At 44.4% G+C, this 20,493-nt stretch overlaps 2 protein-coding genes across 3 annotated transcripts in view; one reads left to right on the top strand and one right to left on the bottom strand.

Moving 5' to 3' along the window:
* The first annotated feature begins 2,736 nt into the window (after positions 1–2,736).
* Positions 2,737–8,372, top strand: e2f6 (E2F transcription factor 6). Of its 2 annotated transcripts, none has more exons than XM_053613998.1 (8): positions 2,737–3,247; positions 4,682–4,863; positions 5,029–5,081; positions 5,327–5,531; positions 5,821–5,976; positions 7,111–7,225; positions 7,523–7,682; positions 7,776–8,372. In XM_053613998.1, exons 1-8 carry the CDS (start codon positions 2,921–2,923, stop codon positions 7,811–7,813), a joined length of 1,236 nt encoding a protein of 411 aa, XP_053469973.1. In that variant the 5' UTR covers positions 2,737–2,920; the 3' UTR covers positions 7,814–8,372. The 2 variants fall into 2 exon arrangements, with proteins under 2 accessions (XP_053469973.1, XP_053469972.1); XM_053613997.1 differs by having other exon boundaries at positions 2,745–3,250.
* A 1,077-nt stretch (positions 8,373–9,449) lies between these two features.
* Positions 9,450–20,493, bottom strand: part of asap2b (ArfGAP with SH3 domain, ankyrin repeat and PH domain 2b) — a 21,550-nt gene continuing 10,506 nt past the window's right edge. Inside the window, exons 6-28 of the mRNA XM_053613996.1 lie at positions 20,274–20,403; positions 20,108–20,193; positions 19,881–19,956; positions 19,704–19,790; positions 18,657–18,760; positions 18,371–18,440; positions 16,962–17,049; positions 16,804–16,852; positions 16,536–16,702; positions 15,753–15,886; positions 15,576–15,670; positions 15,262–15,451; positions 14,332–14,417; positions 14,107–14,222; positions 13,866–13,933; positions 13,081–13,188; positions 12,690–12,933; positions 12,479–12,571; positions 12,113–12,389; positions 11,846–11,904; positions 11,623–11,711; positions 9,688–9,807; positions 9,450–9,539 (exon numbers count right to left, since the gene is read on the bottom strand). Coding sequence (XP_053469971.1) covers positions 9,465–9,539; positions 9,688–9,807; positions 11,623–11,711; positions 11,846–11,904; positions 12,113–12,389; positions 12,479–12,571; positions 12,690–12,933; positions 13,081–13,188; positions 13,866–13,933; positions 14,107–14,222; positions 14,332–14,417; positions 15,262–15,451; positions 15,576–15,670; positions 15,753–15,886; positions 16,536–16,702; positions 16,804–16,852; positions 16,962–17,049; positions 18,371–18,440; positions 18,657–18,760; positions 19,704–19,790; positions 19,881–19,956; positions 20,108–20,193; positions 20,274–20,403 — 2,611 coding nt within the window. The 3' untranslated portion in view covers positions 9,450–9,464. The remainder of the gene's footprint in view (positions 9,540–9,687; positions 9,808–11,622; positions 11,712–11,845; positions 11,905–12,112; positions 12,390–12,478; positions 12,572–12,689; positions 12,934–13,080; positions 13,189–13,865; positions 13,934–14,106; positions 14,223–14,331; positions 14,418–15,261; positions 15,452–15,575; positions 15,671–15,752; positions 15,887–16,535; positions 16,703–16,803; positions 16,853–16,961; positions 17,050–18,370; positions 18,441–18,656; positions 18,761–19,703; positions 19,791–19,880; positions 19,957–20,107; positions 20,194–20,273; positions 20,404–20,493) is intronic.

Here is a 20,493-nt window from a genome sequence, read left to right as displayed (position 1 = left end):
ATACCATCCAGGTTACGAATGGATTTACAAAAATAATAATCATAATAATAATGAGTCTTTATTGATCACATATACATGTGTACAGTGAAATTGTTTTCTTCGCATACCTCAGCATGACAGGAGGTTGGGGTCGGAGCACAGGGTCAGACGTGATACAGCGCCCCCTGGAGCAGAAAGGGTTAAGGGCCTTGCTCAAGGGCCCAACAGTGGCAGCGTGGCAGTGCTGGGCAGGGCTTGAACCCCCGACCTTCCGATCAGTAACCCAGAGCCTTAACTGCCCCATCATAATGATCACAATAAAATATAAAATAATAATCCATGGCCAAAAGTTACACTCAACAAGCAGTTTATTAGGAACACCTATTCATTCGTGCAATTATCTAATCAGGTTATGTTCACATCAACCACACACAATGTTCATGTAATCACTCTGGGGATATTCACATCAACCATGAGATTGAGGGGAAAAAATAATGTGATGTCAGGGATGTTTGACCGTGGTAGGATTGTCGGTGCCAGACGGGCTGGTTTGAGTGTTTCTGTAACTGCTGATGTCCTGGGATTTTCACACACACACACACACCAGTCTCTATAGTTTACTCAGAATGGTGCAATAAAGCAAAAAAAAAAAACAACTTCCAGTGAGCGGGAGTTCCGTGGACGGAAACGCCTTGTTGATGAGAGAGGACAAGGGAGAATGGGCAGACTGGTTCGAGAAGACAGAAAGGCTACAGGAACTCAGATAAGCACTCTGTACAAGTGCGGTGAGCAGAAAAGCATCTCAGAATGCGCAACATGAGGCGGATGGACTACAACAACGGAAGACCACATCCGGTTCCACTCCTGTCAACCAAGAACAGAAGGCTGAGGCTGCAGTGAGCACAGGATGAAGACTGGAGAAACGTAGCCTGGTCTGATAAATTTCCATTTCTGCTGAGGCACACAGATGATGGTCGGGTCAGAATTTGACACCAATAGCACAATCCATGGACCCAATCTGCCTTGTGTAACAGTCCAGGCTGGTGGAGGAGGTGTAATGGTGTGGGGAATGTTGTTTTTTTTTGTCACACTTTGGACCTGTTAATACCAATCAATCATTGCCTGAATGCCTCAGCCTATTTGAGTATTGTTGCTGGCCATGTACATCCATTCGTTGCCACAATTTACCCCTTCTCTAATGGCTACTTCCAGCGTGATAATCCACCATGTAACAAAGCAAAATTCGCCTCAAACCGGTTTCATGAACATGGCAATGAGTTCAGTGTTCTTCAGTGGCCTTCCCAGGCACCGGATCTGAATCCAATCCGCCCCTTTGGGATGTGGTAGAACGGCATAAAAGCGCACCTGAGAAAATCTGCAGGAACTGTGTGATGCATTCATGCATTCAACGTGGACCAGAATCTGAAAGGAATGTTTCCAACATCCTGTGGAATCCATGCCAGGAAGAATCGAGGCTGTTTGGAGAGCAAATGAAAGCCCTACGCAGTATTAATATAGTGCTCCTATTCAATTATTTTGTGAGTGTGTATGGCCAAAAGTTTGTGGACGGCTGACAATCACACCCAGTTTGTGTTCCTTCCCCAAACTGTTGCCACAAAGTTGGAAGCACACAATTGAATAGTATGTCTTTGTATGCTGTAGTATTACAATTTCCCTTTATTAGAATTAAGAGGCCCAAAACTGTTCCAGCATGACGATGCCTCTGTGCACAAAGCGAGCTCCATGAAGGCTTGCCAGAGTTGGAGCGGAAAAACTCATCTGTCCTGCACAGAACCCTGACCTCAACCCAACGCAACTGAACTGGAACACTGACTGCACCCCAGACTTCCTCACCCAATGTCAGTGCCTGATCTCACTAATGCTCTTGTGGCTGAATGAACACGAATCCCCACATCCACACTCCAAAATCTAGTGGAAAGCCTTCTCGGAAGAGTGACGGTTATTCTAACAGCAAAGGGAGATGTTCAACAGGCACATATGGGTGTGATGGTGAGGTGTCTGTAACTGGACGGTTGAAGATTAGAAACGAAATATATAATATATTAGTCTTTTTCCAGTCTTTAACAGTCCAGTTTGGGTGAGTCTGTGCCCATGCAAGCCTCAGATTCATGTTCTTGGCTTACAGGAGTAGAACCCAATGTGGTCTTCTGCTGTTATAGCCCGTCCACCTCAAGGTTAGATGTTTTGTGCATGCCGAGATGCTTTTCTGCTCACTACAGTTGTAAAGAGTGATTATTTGAATTACTATAGACTCCATGTCAGCTCAGACCAGTCTGATCATTCTCCTCTGATCTCTCTCAACAACATGGCGTTTCATCTTGCAGACCCTCCGCACACAGGGTGTTTCTGGTTTTTCACACCATTCTGAGTAAACTCTACAGACTGTTGTGTGTGAAAATCCCAGGAGATCAGCAGTTTCTGAAATACTCACACCAGCCCGTCTGGCACCGACAACCATGCCACGATCAAAGTCACAGAGATCACACTTTTCCCTCATTCTGATGTTTGCTGTGAATATTAACTGAAGCTCTTGACCTGTATCTGCATGTTTTTATGCATTGTACTGATGCCACATGATTGGCAGCTAGCTAGCTTCAAGTCACACCTTATGAAGTCCAACTACCTCAGAATCACACCGTTCAGAATTAAGCACAGTGGATTAACAACAGTCACAGCAGCTTGCGTTTTGCTCTGCGGCCCACAAGGTGGCAGCATTCCGTTTAAATAACAGAGGCGAGCACGAAGAAGAAGACGCGAGTCATCGTTTGAGCTTCTCATTGGTTCATTTTGAGTCACGTGACGGTGGCAAACACTTCCGCTTGTATAGTGTAAGTGCGCGTTTCTCAACCCAGCGAGTGTAAACAAACACGGACATTAACCGATGTAGAAAGAAGCGCTGTGTTCAGATTTCGGGGTTAACATGGTGAAGTGTGTGGTGCGGGGATGCCAGAACCAAAGCGACCTGAAACCGGGGGAAATGCGCAACAGGCCCCGGAAGCGCTTCTTCAGCTTCCCCGCGGACCAGGGCCGCGTTAGAGTGTGGATGGCCGCGCTGCGGGAGTCGGTGCGCTTCTCCGCCGAGCACAAGATCTGCGAGGATCACTTCCTGCCCGAGCACATCACCCCGGGCGGCATCAGCTCGGACGCCATCCCCATCATGCCCCCTCTGGAGGGAGGGATACTGGGCTCGGGCGGCTGGATCTCACCGGTGGAGCCCAGCGATGAGCTTACAGACCAGATTGAAGTGGTGGTTAGGACTTTTACTTTGATTTCTTAAATCGTGGGAGTCTCAAACCCTCTCTAGTGTAAGAAATGGGGGGAAAACACCAGTGGACCAGTGGCTGATCTTCTCACTGGTTCCCAGCCCTGGTCCTGTAATACCCACTGTCCTGAACATGTTAAGTGTGTTTCCTGTTCCAAACACCCCATTCAACTAATCAGCTACTTAACAGCCCTTCCTGAGCTGAAGTGGGTGTGTTAGAGCAGAGAAAACACGACCATGTGCAGGACAGGAGGTACCATAGAGTTGTTATAGTGCACCTAGTGGTCAAAAGTGGGAACTGCAGCAAGAGCAAGTAGAGGCCCACTGGGGCAGGAATCACACTGCACCATGCTCACTCACTGAATGTTTACAATGGCGGAGCAAACAACTTGAGTGTTAATGACAGTTATGCCTCCCAACACCTTGTTTTACAAAATGACAAATAATAGATGGATAGATGTACTTTATTAATCCTACGAAGGAAATTGTTCAGCTGCATAAAGAATACCAATAAAATTAAAAGCAAAATTGCAGCTCTACAAAAAAAAACACCCACACTGAATATTAAATAAAGATATGTGCAACCTCAAAAAGAGTAGTAATAATAAAATAAAGAAAAAAATGTCCGTGAATAATATATACAACATACGTGTGAGGTAAACAACAGACTGGAAGGACGACAGTAGTAACGACATAGCCTCAAACAAAATGAAGTAGACAGAATCGGAATTAAATTGAGTGAGTCTCTGCAAAGAAAAGTGATGTGTAAGCGCAGAGAGTGTGTCTGTGATGTACAGAACCATTTCTGTAGTAATTTATATTGTATAGTTTGGCAGAGAGAAAGCGGGATTATAGGGTTTATCATGTCTGTGCATCAGAAATGCGTGAGAATCGGTGTCCTTGTCTTCCGTGTAGACGGTACGGTATGCGGAATGACCGTATGTTGTCGACTCGGCTACTGTTGACTATGGGGTTACTCTAAACATTCCCTAGTAGCCTACGTCAAGTGTGATCGTCTCTCGACGTCATTTTGTTCGAGGCTGTGCCGTTATTAATGTAGTCCTTTCCCACCAAAATCCACAGTCACGAGTCTCCACCGACACGCGAATATTTAATGTGTCGAGGTCATGAACGCTTTTATTCCTGCACTTTTCACCCACAGAAGGTGAAGCCAGTTACAAAATGGATTTAAAACCATTTCACAGCACTTTTATAATAAATGAATAATAACCGTAAGAACTTTAATAACACTGGATCATAATTACCACGGTATCATCTATTTCGCAGCAGGCACTTTTGACACACGTGACTTCACCGTCCCGTGAGCCCACTTTGATCAGTGTAGTGTGTTGGTCAGTGGAAAAGCAGCCTCGTAAATCTAACCAATAGCCTTCCTTTTTAACCCTCTGTTTCCTGTAGACTGAAATTCCAGCAGATGATGACGTGGAGGACGACGACGAGCAGGACGACGACGAGGACGACGACGACGACGATGAAGATGAAGAAGATGAGGATGACGAGGAATGTGAAGACTCTGATTATACAGAGGAAGAGCCACTGAACATCGATGAGGAAGCTGAGAAGGAGTGGCTGGAAAGACTGTAAGTTATGATCTAGTTGTGGACGTCAGACTCTCTCGGCGTCGGACACCGATCTGGGAAATAAGAATCTTTTCTGTATAGAATTGTTTACAAAATCTTGTGTCTTTTCCGGATTTGTTTTAGTAATGTATTTTCCCTTTTTTTTTTTTTTTTCTTTTCCACCAGCCAAGAGAATCTTAAAAATGCAACGGGAAAGAAACGTGTCCGTGCAAAATATGGTACGAAATTGAGATTTTTTTTAAAAAAAATAAATAAATAAATAATCTTTACTTAAAGCACTTGAGAAATCAATTTAAGTATCTGCTCTTTTTGACCAATAGTGACGCTGTAGCGCACCATAGCAGATAAAAATCATTTTAACCCGACTGCTAATTCTGCACTCGGGTACTTCCTAGTGATTTCTTTACTCGTTAGACGTAATGATCGATTTGAACACGTGTTCGGTGTTTATCCTGTTTCTCAGGCGCCACTCCTCGCTCCGAAGTAACGCTTGGACGGCTCACCAAGCGTTTCATGGATCTGCTCCACGCAGCTCCGGAAGGAATTCTCGACCTCAACGAGGCCACGGAAAAACTAGGCACTCGCAAGAGGCGGGTGTATGACATCACCAACGTACTCAACGGTATTAAGCTCATTGCAAAGAAGTCAAAAAGCAAGATTCAGTGGGTGTAAGTACAGGCCGAGGTGTCGCGTTAATCCACACTTGCGCACGCGTCCCGGCTTCCGGGAGGAACCGCATGATGGTTTTTTTTTCGGTTTTACATGACTGCAGGGATTTTAGTATTCAGCGATACCGACCGTCAGGGACGGAATAAGTTACCGAATCGTTCTACGAACCCCTGCTCGGATGCAGAAGCAGCGCAGTGGTCCAGAGCGAAAGGTTCTTACGTCCCGTCATCTAATAAGAATGTGGCGTTTGATTTGATTTTTTTTTTCTTTCTTTCTCTTTTGTCACAGGGGTCCATCACCAATTAGCTGTTTCAAAGGCCAGTGGAAGGGCAAGATGAAGAGCGATCTGCTAAACCTAAAGACGATGGAGGAGTCTCTGGACTGGTTAATTAAAGACTGTGCCCAGCAGCTGTTTGCCCTAACAGACCTCACAGAAAATGCTAAATATCCTCACATGCCTGTAGAGCAGCAGGAGTCTTCATTATGACATGAAGCCCAACAGAACAGCGTCGATCTATTGAATCGAAGACAGACGAGATCTTTCTGAACAGCTAAGGGGCCCTGAGCGATTAGCACAGCACTTAGCTAGCGACCGCGGCTATAAGAACGTAGCATCACGTCTGTTGTTTGCGTTAAAATGTACTACTGCGTTAATATCCGTACTGTACGTCAGTCTCACCGAATAAACCACAACCAAGGGAGAACGATCGGCGTCAGCGTGACGTGAAGCAAATCCGGACTTACTCTTACCAACCCCCATCTGAATCTCTTCCTATGACGGCACATCCCGACGCGTTCTCTTCCTCTCATACCACAGCGATTCGCGAGCGGTTACAGACGCGTGGTATCTTTTTCCCCAGCCGTTCGCCGTCACGCTTAATAACGTGGAACGCCCACGAGATCGAGACGTTAGCGTTAGTCGTGTTATGAACGGATAACGTTTTCTCACTTTTTTTTTCTTCAGGTTAATCGGCCAGGGGAAAAAAAAGAACGTAGCTTATCGCGGCGTAGTAAACAACACGAGGAACGCTTTCTGTAGACGTTAAATAAACATTTCCCTACAGCAAGGTGAACCGTATCAGTAGATGATATGTTTTGTTTGTTAAATAACGTGTCTTTTCAGACGTAATCCCTGGGGGGGGGTTATCGTTACCATGGGAACGATTTAGAAATCAGACCGAGCGTTTATACCGGTACGTTTTTAATTCAAACTGCAGTGAGCTTAATGTTGGGAGCAAGACTAAATCCAAGCAGTTTGCTGTTGAGGGTTTTTTTTTAATTATTTTATTTTGCTTCCAATTTCACTCCATCATGATGGGCTCACCTCTCTACGTCATGAGTAATGTTAATTTCTTTCTTCACAGCGAGTCCGAACCTGCGTATTTGCAGCGCCTATCGGTGGGTCGTGGAATTGAGCGACTTGCAGCGTAACGATCGGATTCCTTTGCCTCAGAGCTGCAGTAGGCTAGAAACGAAAGAAGTGTTTAGGGAAAGAACTGTATCACTTCTCTGAAAGGAACTGCCAAGCATTCTTACGGTATCAGATTTCCCACATGTCGACCTTAACTGCAGTTTCACCTCCGCTTACGTGACGTACGACGACGTCTGTCGGATCGCCGCCTTCCAGGATCAGACCGTGATCGCCATCAGAGCTCCTGAGGAGACCAAGCTGGAGGTTCCTACACCCACCGAGGTAGCGTCTTAGGAGAAGCGGAAAGCCCTTCACATAGTGACGCGATTTAAAACAGTCAGTTAACATCTGTCCATGGGCTTTACATGATATTAAAACAAGCTGGTGGACCAGTAATGGGTTTTTGACTAGATTGGCCTGCATGTATTTCATCATTCTTATATTCGGATCGTATAACTGTAACTAGATCGTCTGAGGTGATCGTGCTTATCGGACTTCATCTGTTTTATATCCTATTAAATGGCTCATGGTTATGGCAGTACCGATGACGTGTATCTTCGTCTGTATCACCTGCACCAGGACTGTATTAAGATCCACCTGAAGGGCTCCAGAGGTCCCATCCACGTGCTGACGTGTGAAACGAACGGGTCGGACACAACCACGCAGTCGGAGCAGCTTAGAACCGGCCGTTTCCTTACGCTGGAGGAGAGCAGGATCGAGACGACGCCACTCCTCGCAGGTTATACTCTCATCCTGATTGTGCTCATTTAGGTGTGCTGCACCTCCAAGCGGAGAGATAAGTGATGATCTATGTCCTCCCGTTTCCCTGCAGATCTTCCGACCGTCTCTCCCGCTGTCCGGAGCGCGTAAGGTTCCGAAAACGAACGCTTATCTATGGAGCAGCCGAAACCGTGTCGAAAGGACTGCATACAGTCACAAACTGCTGTTAATCTCCAGGAGAGCTTATTTGGGGACCTGCTGCTGTAAAATGTGAAATATGTTGATAGGATCACAGATTTATAAGCTTTATTTTTATACGCGTACAAGAAATTGTTCAAAAGTGAAATTTCAAGCATTACGAATTCATTCTTCACAGTCTTTCCCAAGCAGACACGATCACGTATTTCGTTTTGTTGTATTTTATGTTTAAAATTCAGAAAATTAAAAAAATAATAAATCAACAATGTGTAATAACATGTAATGACTTTGTGCGGTAACGGAGCTTAGGGGAAAACGTTGAGTCACATGAGATGAGAGCGCGAACTGAGACACACACCTACAGTCGCATTGAAAACCAACTCCAACAAAATGCCATTTAAAAGCAATAAAGGTCTAGGTGATATTTGGCCTCTCGGGGTGTCTAATGTTACCTCAAGTTACTAAATGATCTGTGCTTGAGGAATGAAATCACCGGAGTGGAATGACCGTCAATAAAAGGTTCACTTATCAAAATATTTTCAAATAACTTTCTTGCGTACCTTGTGGCAGTGGGTGAGATGCAGTTTCAGTGTCTAGCTCAGATAAGAGAAGATATCGGTGCCGTGACGGCGAGAAGTGTCGTCTTTTCACAAAATTAACAGTAATCAAAAATGTATAAAGATGTTCGGAACTACTATTTTGACCTGCTATAATGTATGTAACAGCAGAGACTGTTACCTTTACTTCACTAATGCAGCATTATAGACCTGCAGTGGATATTAAAAAAAAAAAAAAGTCTACACACCCCTGTTAAAATTGCAGGTTTTTGCGAAGTCAAAACTGAATGCTTTGGATCGTTGTCTTGCTGCATAATCCACAGAATTTCACAAAGAGAACATCACAGCTACGGTCAAGCATGGTGGAGGCGGTGTGATGGTGTGGGGATGCTCTGCTGCTTCAGGTTCTGGACGACTTGCAGTAATTGACGGAAACGTGAACTTTGCTCTCTAGCAGAAAATCCTACAGGAGAATGTCCGGTCTTCAGTCCGTAAGTTGAAACTCGAGCGCGACTGGATTATGCAGCGAGACGACGATCCAAAGCGTAGGAGTAAATCCTAGTCCTAGAAGAACGTGAAAGACTGATCTCCAGTTATCAGAAGCGTTCGGTTGCAGTTATTGCTGCTAAACGTGGCACAACCGGATTTTAAGTTTAAGGGGGCAATTATTTTTTCACACAGGTGATGGGTGTTGGAGAACTTTTTTTGCTTCGGTAAAAAATAATAAATAAAAACTGTATCGTGTGTTTCCTCAAAACTACTGAGTATGAGATGTACACAAAAACAGAAGAAATCATACAGAATACTCTTTGAACACAAGAACAGAAGTCCGGCGGATATTTGGCCTCACACTAAAGGTACCCGGCGTCCTGATGAATCCGGGCTCAAGGCATCGAGTCCCTGGAGTGAGACGGCTGACGTAAAGGAAGCTTAAGTGATGAATTCCCGTATTTATTCTATTAAACCGCAACATGTGGCCGTGAGGGAGATACAATCCCGTACACTGCAGCAGCAGTCTCGATGTCCATCTCAGATCTTGGCTAAAATCAGTCAGTGATGAAGTGCACAAATGAAACAGGGAAAGCTCCTCTTCTGGTAGGATCCCCCTCAATGTGCCCCACCTGAGCGACACAACACACCGTTAGAGGAGAGACTCTGGTAAAACATGGGTGAATACGTGGGGGTGTCTTGCTTCATAGCTAATGCTTAACTCCTTCCAACACTTCATATAAACTGTGTGTGTGTGTGTGTGTGTGTGTGTACACTCACCCACCACTCCTTGTCTTCCTCTCCATCTACTATGATCACTTCTCCCTCCTTGAAAGTCAGCTCATCTGGTTTATCAGCTATACACTTGTAGATAGCTTTCACCCGCTTAAGTTTAATTTTCTACCACACACACACACACACACACACACACACACACAATTAGATGTTGGGAATGTAATTTTTTTACTAACTTTTGACCTTCTTCTACTTTGAGTATCCTCAAGCGTATCCACAATACTTTGACACTTTGCCATATATATTCAATGACACCTGCTTCACCGGTGTCTAGCCTAACGCAGACAATGCCGATTTGAATTAAACAATTGAATATTCTATTAAGCGCTTTAATTCAACATAATGTCATTTCAAACCAAAGAACCCATGGATGTGTGGACCCCGCCTACCATGTCTCTGGAATGTTTTTACAGTGAGGGGAAATAAGTATTCACGCACCGTTTTTGTTATTTAATATACTTCCAGCGCGTATATCCACTTCAGATTTACACGTTTATGTCTTTCAGCTTTGTACGCAGAACTATGTGCAGAAAAAAAAAACCCGTTGTATTCATACGTATGCACAAACAAAACAAAGCTACGCTGATCAGATTAAACTGATAGGGGAAAAGTATTCCGATTTCATACACCCCACGCACAGCTCCTCAGATTTAAAATAAATAAATAAATAAATAAATAAACGAAGTCCAGCTTTTAAATAAAGCAGTTACATTTCAATCAAAACTCTTTTGGAGCAAAAGATGAAACAAAAGTATATATTTTATAAAAGTATAATGTCCTGTTTGCAGAAAGAAGGGTTGAGTGTAATATCCCATAAGCACCACACCCACAGTGAAGTATGGAGCATCATGATAGGGGGCTGCTTCTCTGCAAACAGTACTGAGGCATTACGCACCATCAACGCAGACATAATCTCATCGGTCAAAAAACTGAATCTGGGGAGATGATGATTCGTTTCAACAAGATGACAACCCCAAACATACAGCCAAAATAACTCTAGAAGGCCTTGATGGTCTAGCCTAGTGGTTTTCAAAGTGGGGGCCGCGGCCCCCTTGGAGGCCACCAGGGGGCGCCCGGGGGCCTCAACAAACTGTGTCGGAGACACCAAGCCCATCCCTCCGACTAGTATGTTTTCTCTTTCTCACTCTCATACAACCACACACACACAATAAATTCCTAATGTAATGTGATGTAAAGATGTAAGATGTAAATAAAAAAGGGGGGATATATTCAGAAGTCTGTATTTTTAATGTGTTTTAAAGACATCTTCAAAAGGGCGGCCTCGGTCAAATGTTAATAGCATTCGGGGGGCCTTGTCCTGGAAAAGTTTGGGAACCCCTGGTCTAGCCAATCTCCTGACTTGAATCCCTTTTCAAATGTATGAAGGATTTTAAAATCCTTCATTTTTCGCCACCTCTCAAACCCCATGCCGATATTTATTCTCGTTCTAGCACGGGCTCTTTCGCTTTCCCTTTCTGACTGCAGGCTCTCGACGGTCCGAAGTTACTCGGTTTTTGACAACAGCTGATTCCCCAGATGTCAGCGATGATTGCGTTTAGAATTATCCAGATCAAAAGCAGCCATCGAGTTTTAAATTCTAAGCAACTGTTGTAAGAACAAGCTACAAACACTCCACCATCCTCGGCACCCACACACACACACACGCGATGTCGTAGCCGGCTCTTCTTCTTTCTGTTTCCGACAGCTCAAATTATAAATCATTACGTTAAGCTTTCCAGTGTGAATCGGGGTAAAGTAAGGAGAGAGTTTTGAACACGTCATAACTGATTTTTGTTCATTTTTAACCAAAAAAAGTTCGATACTGCAGCTTTGAATAACAAAAGCCAAAGTGTCTGAATGCTTATTTTCCCCTCAGTGTGTGAAACTGAGTGAAACTGTTCTGTTGGAGTGCTGACTTACTGTCTGAGGCATTTTAGGTTTGGGGAAAGGGGGTGGAGCAGGAGGTGCTGTTGGTACAGAACTCTGTGCTGAGAGGGAAGCATCTTTTTCTGTTCAAAAATATTAGGAAATAAAGAAATTACACTTCATAAAAATATGAATATATCAATACAACACAGTATCTGATATAAAATGCCCCAATAGCTGAGCAAAAAGATGCATTTTCTTCACGTTTGAAGCCTACCGACTGTTTCACCGGGCCTAGGCCTGTGTGGTTGCAGCTTGGGAAGATTTTTCTCAGCTCTGAAATCATAAATATGAGTGAAATTGGAGGATGGACCAGAATACCGAGCAGCATATGATACTACACTCTTTCAAAAGTTCCATCCGGCATCCTAAAGGGTTCATAAAGTTTCTACGTATATGTTTCTCTGACGCAACTGTTACAGATTGTATAAATTGATAACTGTTAAACATCCAAAGAGACCCTGAGAAAGCCTAGTGGTCTTACCCTGGGATGGGTTTGAGTGTAGGGGCTCTGGGCAGTATGGGTATACTTGGTGGTGTGGATTTGTATGGGGGTGGGGGCATTGGGGGAGGAGGGGGCACTGGAATTAGTGGTGGGGCGGTGGGAATGGTGGGAGCCTGGGGAACTGGAAGCTTTTGAGTAATGGGCGGGACTGTCGGTGCAGCTGGTACTGGGGGCAAAAGGGCATTCTTTGTCTGGACATTTGGCTTCTTGACAACTGGAGGAGGAAGAGGAGGAGCAGGAGGAGCAGGAGGAAGAACTAAGGGAGAGGGAACACCAGTTAGAGAGACACCATACTGGAAATGGGTAGGCACACTGTATTCGATTAAAATGAGGCCAGTCACTTACCATAGACGTTGCTCTCTGGACTGGTAGGGTTGGGCGGGTCTGAGGAGGATCGCTGCCTCCCTACTGTCTCCAAAGGATTCCAACTGCCAACTCCTGAAAATACAACATACATATGCTGTATGCTGGAGATCATTACATTCTTATTAATAAAGCATATTCAGCATACAGCATGTGTATGTACCGTAGGTATTAGAGTCATCCAGATGCTTACCCAGGACTGGGTTGCGTGGAGGGAGCTGCGGTATGGGGACAGTGAGTATGTTAGAGGGAGGAGGACTGAGATCCATCATGGTGCCGTAGGTCTCGTTACACATCATGCTGGGGATGAAGCCTCTCTGCTTTTCCCGGACAGCGTTGACCACATCCCGTGCCAGTGCAGCCATGTTGGGCTGGATAGAGGTGTTGCCTGGGAGGAAGCAGCTTACAGGCCGCTCCTCTCGCTTCTGAGGGATTGGCTGCACCACGTGGAAGTAGAAAATATTCAGATACAGCTCATGCATGCGTTATATGAATCCATAACAATGTCCAATAAATTCTTAATAATACTTGTAAAACAGAGGAACTTTGTGAATGAATGAGAACAGCATCATGGCATTGAGCACCTTGTCCTCCATTTCGTCATCACTCTCATCCATGTCTTCATTGTGCAGGCACCACTCATACTCCACATGCACATGGACATTAAACTTGCCAGTCTGTGCCTGGATCAGCTGCCACAGAGAGTGAGAGAGAAAATCAGCAATGATCCTGCCATTCGTTTACAGCAGGACTTTAGTCACCCAAAACTTGCTTTGAAGGCCAATACAGCTTTTCCGAAATAATAAAATGATTGGTATAGTGGTTCCATAATCAAGCACTTAAACAACAAAAAATTGGTGTTACACGGACATGGAGGTGCAGCGGGTAGCATCACCTTCTCATAACGCCGGGATCCCCGTATTAAATCCTGAGCTTCCGTAGGTTACTGTCTATGTGTAGTTTTGCATGTTCTTCCTGTGTCTGCGTGGGATTTCCTCCAGGTTCTCTGGTTTCCTCCCACTTACCAAAAATCAAGCAGGTAGGCAGACTGGCTATGCTGAATTGCCCTTTGATGTGAATGAGTGTACTGATGTGTGTGTACATGGACTGGTGTCATTCATGCAATCAGCCAATCATGTTGCAGCAGTGCAAACCGGACAGGTGAAGTTTGGAGAAATGTCACCTGGTCCGATGAATCTCGAGGGGAGGGTCAGAATTTGATCTCGGCAGCATGAATGATTGTTCCTGACCATGCGGCTCCCTTTACGGCCACAGTTTACCCAACTTATAATGGCTACATCCAGCATGGTAATGTGCCACGTCACAAATGTCCCTGAACATCATGATGAGTTAATTGTATATATCCTACCAGCTCCTCACACTGTGTGTGTTTCAGCCTCTTGGCAACATCCAGTGGCGTCTCTCCAGCTTCATTGGCTAGAGAAAAGTGCATTCAAGCATTAGTTTACCGTTTCCTTGTGTAAAACCAACAAACGCAGAAAATGCCAATGGCTTTTTATGCAGGGTCAATTACGGTACACCACAGTGCCTTTAAAAACAATCACACCTGTGCTGTCTACATTAGCATGAACCCAGATATTAGAGCTTACTCATGGTGACAGAGGCTTTGCTCCGAAGTAAAAGTTTCAGACACTCGTTGTTGTCTGTCAGGCAGCAGTAATGAAGTGCTGTGTTTCCTTTCACAGTTTGTTTGTCCAGATTCCCACTGCAAAATCACACACACACACACACACACACACACACACACACGCACACCTTGTGTAACATGAGAACCACAATGGTGTCCTTATTTTTTCTTTATAATGCGGCCATACCTGTTCTGTACAAGGAAGTCTACAATATGGAGGGAGTTTCTGTCTACTATTCGTAGGGCCAAATGTAGCGCTGTTTCACCCTGCTCCTGTAAGAGTATTGACAGACATCAATGAGAAAAGCCAGTAAGTACGATAAGTGTTTTTGTGGTTAAGGCTCTGGGTTACTGATGGGAAGGTCGGGGGTTCAAGCCCTGCTCAGCACTGCCACGCTGCCACTGTTGGGCCCTTGAGCAAGGCCCTTAACCCTCTCTGCTCCAGGGGGCGCTGTATCACGTCTGACCCTGCGCTCTGACCCCAACCTCCTGACATCCTGGGATATACTAATACTGTACTACACAGCAAAACAGATAAGCAGGTAAAATATTCACACCAGAGTTTCCTCCGTTCCTATTTCATGGACCTATTTCAAGACTCGTTCAGCTGCTCTGCATTAGGGCTTCAAGGTCTCTGCTCGCATGCATGCACACGTGCGATTCTGTCTGTCACTGCCAGCTTATTGCTAGTTTGCTTGGAGAGGAGCCAATTTTGCTGTTTGCTTTGTCACTCGATTACCTTTTTGTGGTTATAAATAAACATGCCTGTGCTGGCGCAAGTGAAGCAGCACAATAGGGGGTGTGGCGTTCGAATATTACTGGTGCAGTGGGATTTTTTGCACGCACTTCGTGTAAAAATAGTGCCGGCGTTACTGCCTGCAGAGACCATATTAGCACCGATGCAATACCAAAACAGTCGTGTCCTTCAAGCACAACGCTGAAGTCCAGTTCCATTTCTTGCACAAAAAAAAAAAAACAGGAAACAATTATTTATTTATTTATTTTCTGACCACTAAAATGAGAACGAACTTGTGAAATGTAATTAACTGTACATAATTACGGAAACGTTACACCACCACGCGTACTCGATTCTTAAAGGAAGTGATATTTAACTCACATGTTCGTTGGCCATAGGGAAGGTCTCGGTCAGGTCCACTCCATCAGCGTAGACCTGCAGCAGGGAGAAGATGTCGCGGCTCTTCACCGCATCATACAGGCTGCGCAGTTTGGCGGTCGGATCGGTACGTCTGCGCTGAGCAAAGCGCTTCTCTGTGTACTTAGCTGTGATGAAATCTTTGCGGCTCCGCCTGCCGGATTAAACAAACGATTCAGCGATCATCTGTATGTATAACGTCCGAAGCTTGAACACCCCATTTACTCAAGAACAGCCTGATTAACTCAACAAAAGTAGAAAAGAAAACCGTGACTCACATGTCACTAGAGGGGTTAGGTTTGGGTATTTCCTCTCCTGATAGTTTTGCCTCCATGATATCATTGAAGCCTGCATTTCCCACATTCCTCGCCAGCTGCACAGAGATTTGATAGCGTTAGACACTTCTCAGCCAGGACGTCCCTATTAACCAAATTTGGAACGTTATCCAGGCTTACCAAGAGTTCTGATGTTCCCAGCACATCTAAAGTCAGAGACTGTATTCGGGAGTAATGCACCCCCATTTCCCGATGGATCCCCGAGCATTCGATGCAGATAAGAACCCCCAGGTTAGTGGAGAGCCATGATGGATCTGCAGGGATAACATCTGTTTTATTTCAAAGTTGAGCGCAAAACGTATTTCTACCTTAAGGACAAAACATATTGAATGTGGTCATATATGTTAGTAATTTAACTGTAATTCTGCCATCTAAGTCTACGGCTCTAAGTCAGTTGGGGATGAAATTTGACACGCTGCATTGTTCTTGTCTGTAAGTATTAGAATCTGCAAATATCGAGCGACCTCAGAAAACTTGTAAAGTATGTTCATTGTTGTTCTATGTTAAAAAAAAAAGCGTGCTTGGACCCTGCAGATCACCATCTGTGGCTATCCTAAAGACATTTATTAACATGAGTTGTTTGAATACCTACCAACCACACCAAGTCTAATGACAGAATGGTTCCAAGAAGTGATACAGACTATCACAGAGTTCCATTTTGAACTAACATTTGTACATATTGGCTATACCTGCTATAAAAAAAATAAACAGTTCGTTTAAGAATGAAACGACATCATTTGAAGCAGGTACACAGTGATGGCGGCGTGTATTTTTGGGGTGAGACATCCTTCGATTAGTAGTTTATTACGTTTTCCCTACATGCATCTGTTAATTATACAGCATGTGACCTGAATGTGCGTAAGAAGTCGACGGTAGCAAAGGAGGATGAAATACAGCACTTACTAGGAGCTCCACAATCACAGCACACATCGTTGCCGCTCATCCTCTTCACTTCACTCACGATAGCTTTGCTAAGCTCCTGCACGATATTGTTCTCGCCCTCGTCCTGATCCCCTTTAAAGGCGTTGTTCAGGGCTTCTTCTTTACTGTTCTGCAGCACGGACACCCATCTAAAAGAGGATTCCAAAAACGTAAGCAGGGCTCAGAATCGTATCGTCTCCGAGAAGAGACGTCGGTGTGAAAATACACATCCGCGCATACTGGAACTCACAGTTGACATTCGGCTTCGTCTTCTGTTTGAAAATGATATGTACGGTCATCTGTTTCAACACAGAGAAGAGGTATAAAGGGCAGTTCACTTTCCAACACGCAGGCCATTTGTGGACAGTAAAAGTGAATGTTTACGTAATGTTTGTGGTGGTGACTCACGGGATATGAGATCAAAGCTCTTCTTTTCCTCTAGGTTGCACTTCACTTGGCAGGTCAACAGGTTGAGTTTGGCTGGTGGTGTGTTTGCCTGTAAAGGCAAAAAAGATGGATAGCGTGCAATCAGCTGAAGCGTATACAATATACATTTAGGAAGGTACAGTTTTTACGCCCACGCGAGAATGCCTGATGAAACGAAACGCTGTAGAAATGACATCGGCTCGTACGTTTCACTGCCGCGAGTTGAAAATGAGCATCTCCGAGGTGCTGGATAAGTTTAAGTATCTTGCGATCTTGTTCGGAAAACGGCAGCGTGAGACTAGGCGGCAGTGTTACAGCTGCTGTTCCAGACTGTGGTGGTGAAGCAGGACTTCGGTTTGTGGATGAAGTTCTCTGTTTACTGGTCAGTCTACATCACTATCCTTACTTATAGTCATTGACCATAGGAGTGTGACTAGGAGGTTTAAAACTGTTCATGGGATGATACGCTAGTCTAAAAAATATCACAGCTTTAAATGACTATTTTTTTTTAAAAGTGGAGACAGCATGAGTACATTTTTACCTGTTGCGAGTGGCAGAAATGTAGTTCCTCCACGGGGTTGAAGGACTTATTCTCTTTGATAGGACAACAATCTAGGAGAAGCTTGCGGTAGAGCCGCTGCTCCTCCAAATCAAGAGGAGCCAGATGAGGTCCATCCATCCATTTTCTGTATCATTTATCCTTACCAAGGTCACATTGAACCTGGAGCATTTATCAGGGGGCATGGGGGACATCCTGGATGCGGTGCCGATCTATCACACACACATTCATACAGCACGGACCCATTTGGACACGTCGATCAGCCTACGATGCATGTCTTTGGACTGGGGGAGGAAACCGGAGTACCGAGAAGAAATCCCCGAAGGACGTGAAAACTCCGCGCACGCGGGGCCGTGACGGGACTCGAACCCTCAACCCTGAGGCAAACACGCCAAACACTAAGCCACCGTGCGCCCTGCCAGATGAGGTGGTTTGGGCAGTTTACAAGGATGCCATGTGGTCGTCTCTCGAGAGCTGTATCAGGCACATTCCCATACATAAAGCCGTGAAGGCAGACCCAGGACTGACTGGCGATACTGTATATCTCACAGTTGGCTTGGGAATGTCTGGGGATCCCCTAGGAGGAGCCAGGGATGGAGACATTTGGACTGTGCTTCTCAGCCTGTTGCTACTGAATGAATGAAACATAAGTTACTGGCATTCTCCACTTGTGCTCAAGCTCTTCCTGTTTGATTCACTGTCTGCAGGGTTGGAAGCTACTGTACACATTAACCCAAGCGGGTTAACTCGAAGAAGCCTTGTTGAGAAACAACTGAGTGGTTTTCAGTTTGGGTGGAAACGGGCATGTTGTCGGATCGGATTTTTCTCTTACCGTTCCGTGCCAAATGGTCAAGTATCCATTCTTCACTGCGCACTTCCGTTTCTGCCACACCTTCCTCAGCCTGAAAGCATCCGAAAGACAAAGGGCATTTTGGCTTAATTTATCCAATATCTTCGAAACGTAAATCTACAAAGTGTTCCTCTTAAACAGCGTTCGACAAATATATTAAACAGGGAACAGAAATGTTCTATTATAAAACAGACTATTAAGTTAGGAGTGCTGTACCCTACAGACTTTAAAAACAAAGCCAGTGTGTAGAGTAAGGTATTTTCTTCACCCTTCACTGCGTTTGTAGAGAATCCCAGCGCACTCTGTGCCGTAAGCCTTGTTCCCCTGCAGCTGGTGGAGACTGTAGCCTGTGCTCTGTTTGGCCTGAGAGTCCTGACAAAGATGCATCATTTTAATTGGGTTTTTCAAAAATGTTCTTTCACCTTCTTTCCCTTCATCTGATAAAAGACAAATCATTCATCGTCCTATATTTAAACGTGGGCGATTCCTGGAAAGTGCGTCAAGCTAAGTTTCTTCTTCTTCCGCTGGTTGTCCACGTCTTTGTGTCTATATTTCTTACGCATATATGAACATTTGCATTGTGGTATCGTGCTAATGGCGTGCCTAAACGTATGCAGGTATTTTGTGCTAAGTGTTTTTAGCACTCCATGAGCTCTTCACGTGTCTGATTACTTGAGAATGTAAGCGTGCCATGCCCTCAATCAGACAGTCAACATGTGCTGTTCTATACTATTAGGTTATGTGGTGATTACTAGGGCTGTTGTCATGACCACCACTGTCACGTCCAAGACGAGTCCAAGAAGAGAAGTAGCTGAGATGGAGTCTTGATGAGGCCAACATGAAAGCACGACTAATTTAAGACTGTAGCCAAAAACCATCAGAATTCTTTGCAGACGTCAAAATTTTGTCAATGTAAAAACATTATTATTTATTTATTTATTTATTTTTTACAAATTCTTAGACCGATACCAATACCAAATACAGAGACGAGTCTCAGTAGAAATCCCAATAAGTCCAAGACAAGTGCAAGTCAATCTAGAAAGTGTCCCAAGCCTGGACTTGAGTCTTACAGCCCTAGATATTAGACACCTTAATGAGACTCGCTCAGATAAATGAAACTAGTCAAACGGTATATCAATACGAATACAAACTTATCAAAATCACTATTACATGTGTTTTAGGCCTCGAAAACCCCTTAAAATTCAAATGTAATTGTCTTTTGGAGATAATCTACAAAAAAAGCCATACATTTATTTTTCACCCATCAAGCGGTGGGGTGTAAACCTCAACTTCAAGAAAAAATGATGAACCTCACTTCTTTTTGTTCTGTTTGTAAGGATGACTTTAGAACATCTCGAAGCTGGATCAGCTGCTTCTTTTCTCCTTCTTGTGATTGTTTAACCTTATTTACAGAAAGAAAGATTCAGAAGTACGTCAGGATGCGAAACAAAGATGTTGAGGTGTTACATAGTCAGGAAGATCCCAAACTCACTCCTGCTAAGTCCGTGGACAGTTTTTCCAGTGTTGGTTTAAGATTCTCCACAACTTTTAACCCATCCTGAAAGAAACTGGACGGAGAGAGCATTTGAAAAATGATGGCTCATTTCAACCGTGGCGCTTTCAGAGAACTATCCGCCTTTATTTATTTATTTATTTATTTATTTATTTATGTGGCTTTGTTTTGTTTTTTGTAAAAAAAAAAAAATGGGAAGAACGTACTTGCACTGGGCGTGAAAATATTTGATGAGGTTCTGCACCAAGTCGACCCCCTTCCTGATTTTGATTTCATTCACTTTGATGAGATACTGAAATGAGATGAGAACAGCCCTCAGTCTCCTGCTTAAAGCCTACCACAGCTGGCTGAAAGGTGAAGCACATCCCTTACCTCACACATCTGGAGCTGAAAGGCCCGTCTCTCTTTTTCCATCTCCTCAGCAATCTCTCCTCCACTGATCTCCGTCCTGATCATCCCGTGCTGCTTGGCATGCTCCCGCTTCTCTTTCTCGATCTTATTACTACACAGGAGAGACGGCACACCATCACGCAACGCAAGCTTCTTCGCTATAGATAAAGTAGCGTTTCTACGTTATCGGAATGATGACTTT

Source organism: Ictalurus furcatus, chromosome 25 (assembly GCF_023375685.1).
Source record: "Ictalurus furcatus strain D&B chromosome 25, Billie_1.0, whole genome shotgun sequence".
NCBI classification, from domain to species: domain Eukaryota; kingdom Metazoa; phylum Chordata; class Actinopteri; order Siluriformes; family Ictaluridae; genus Ictalurus; species Ictalurus furcatus.
This window is presented reverse-complemented; position numbering and strand designations above follow the sequence as displayed.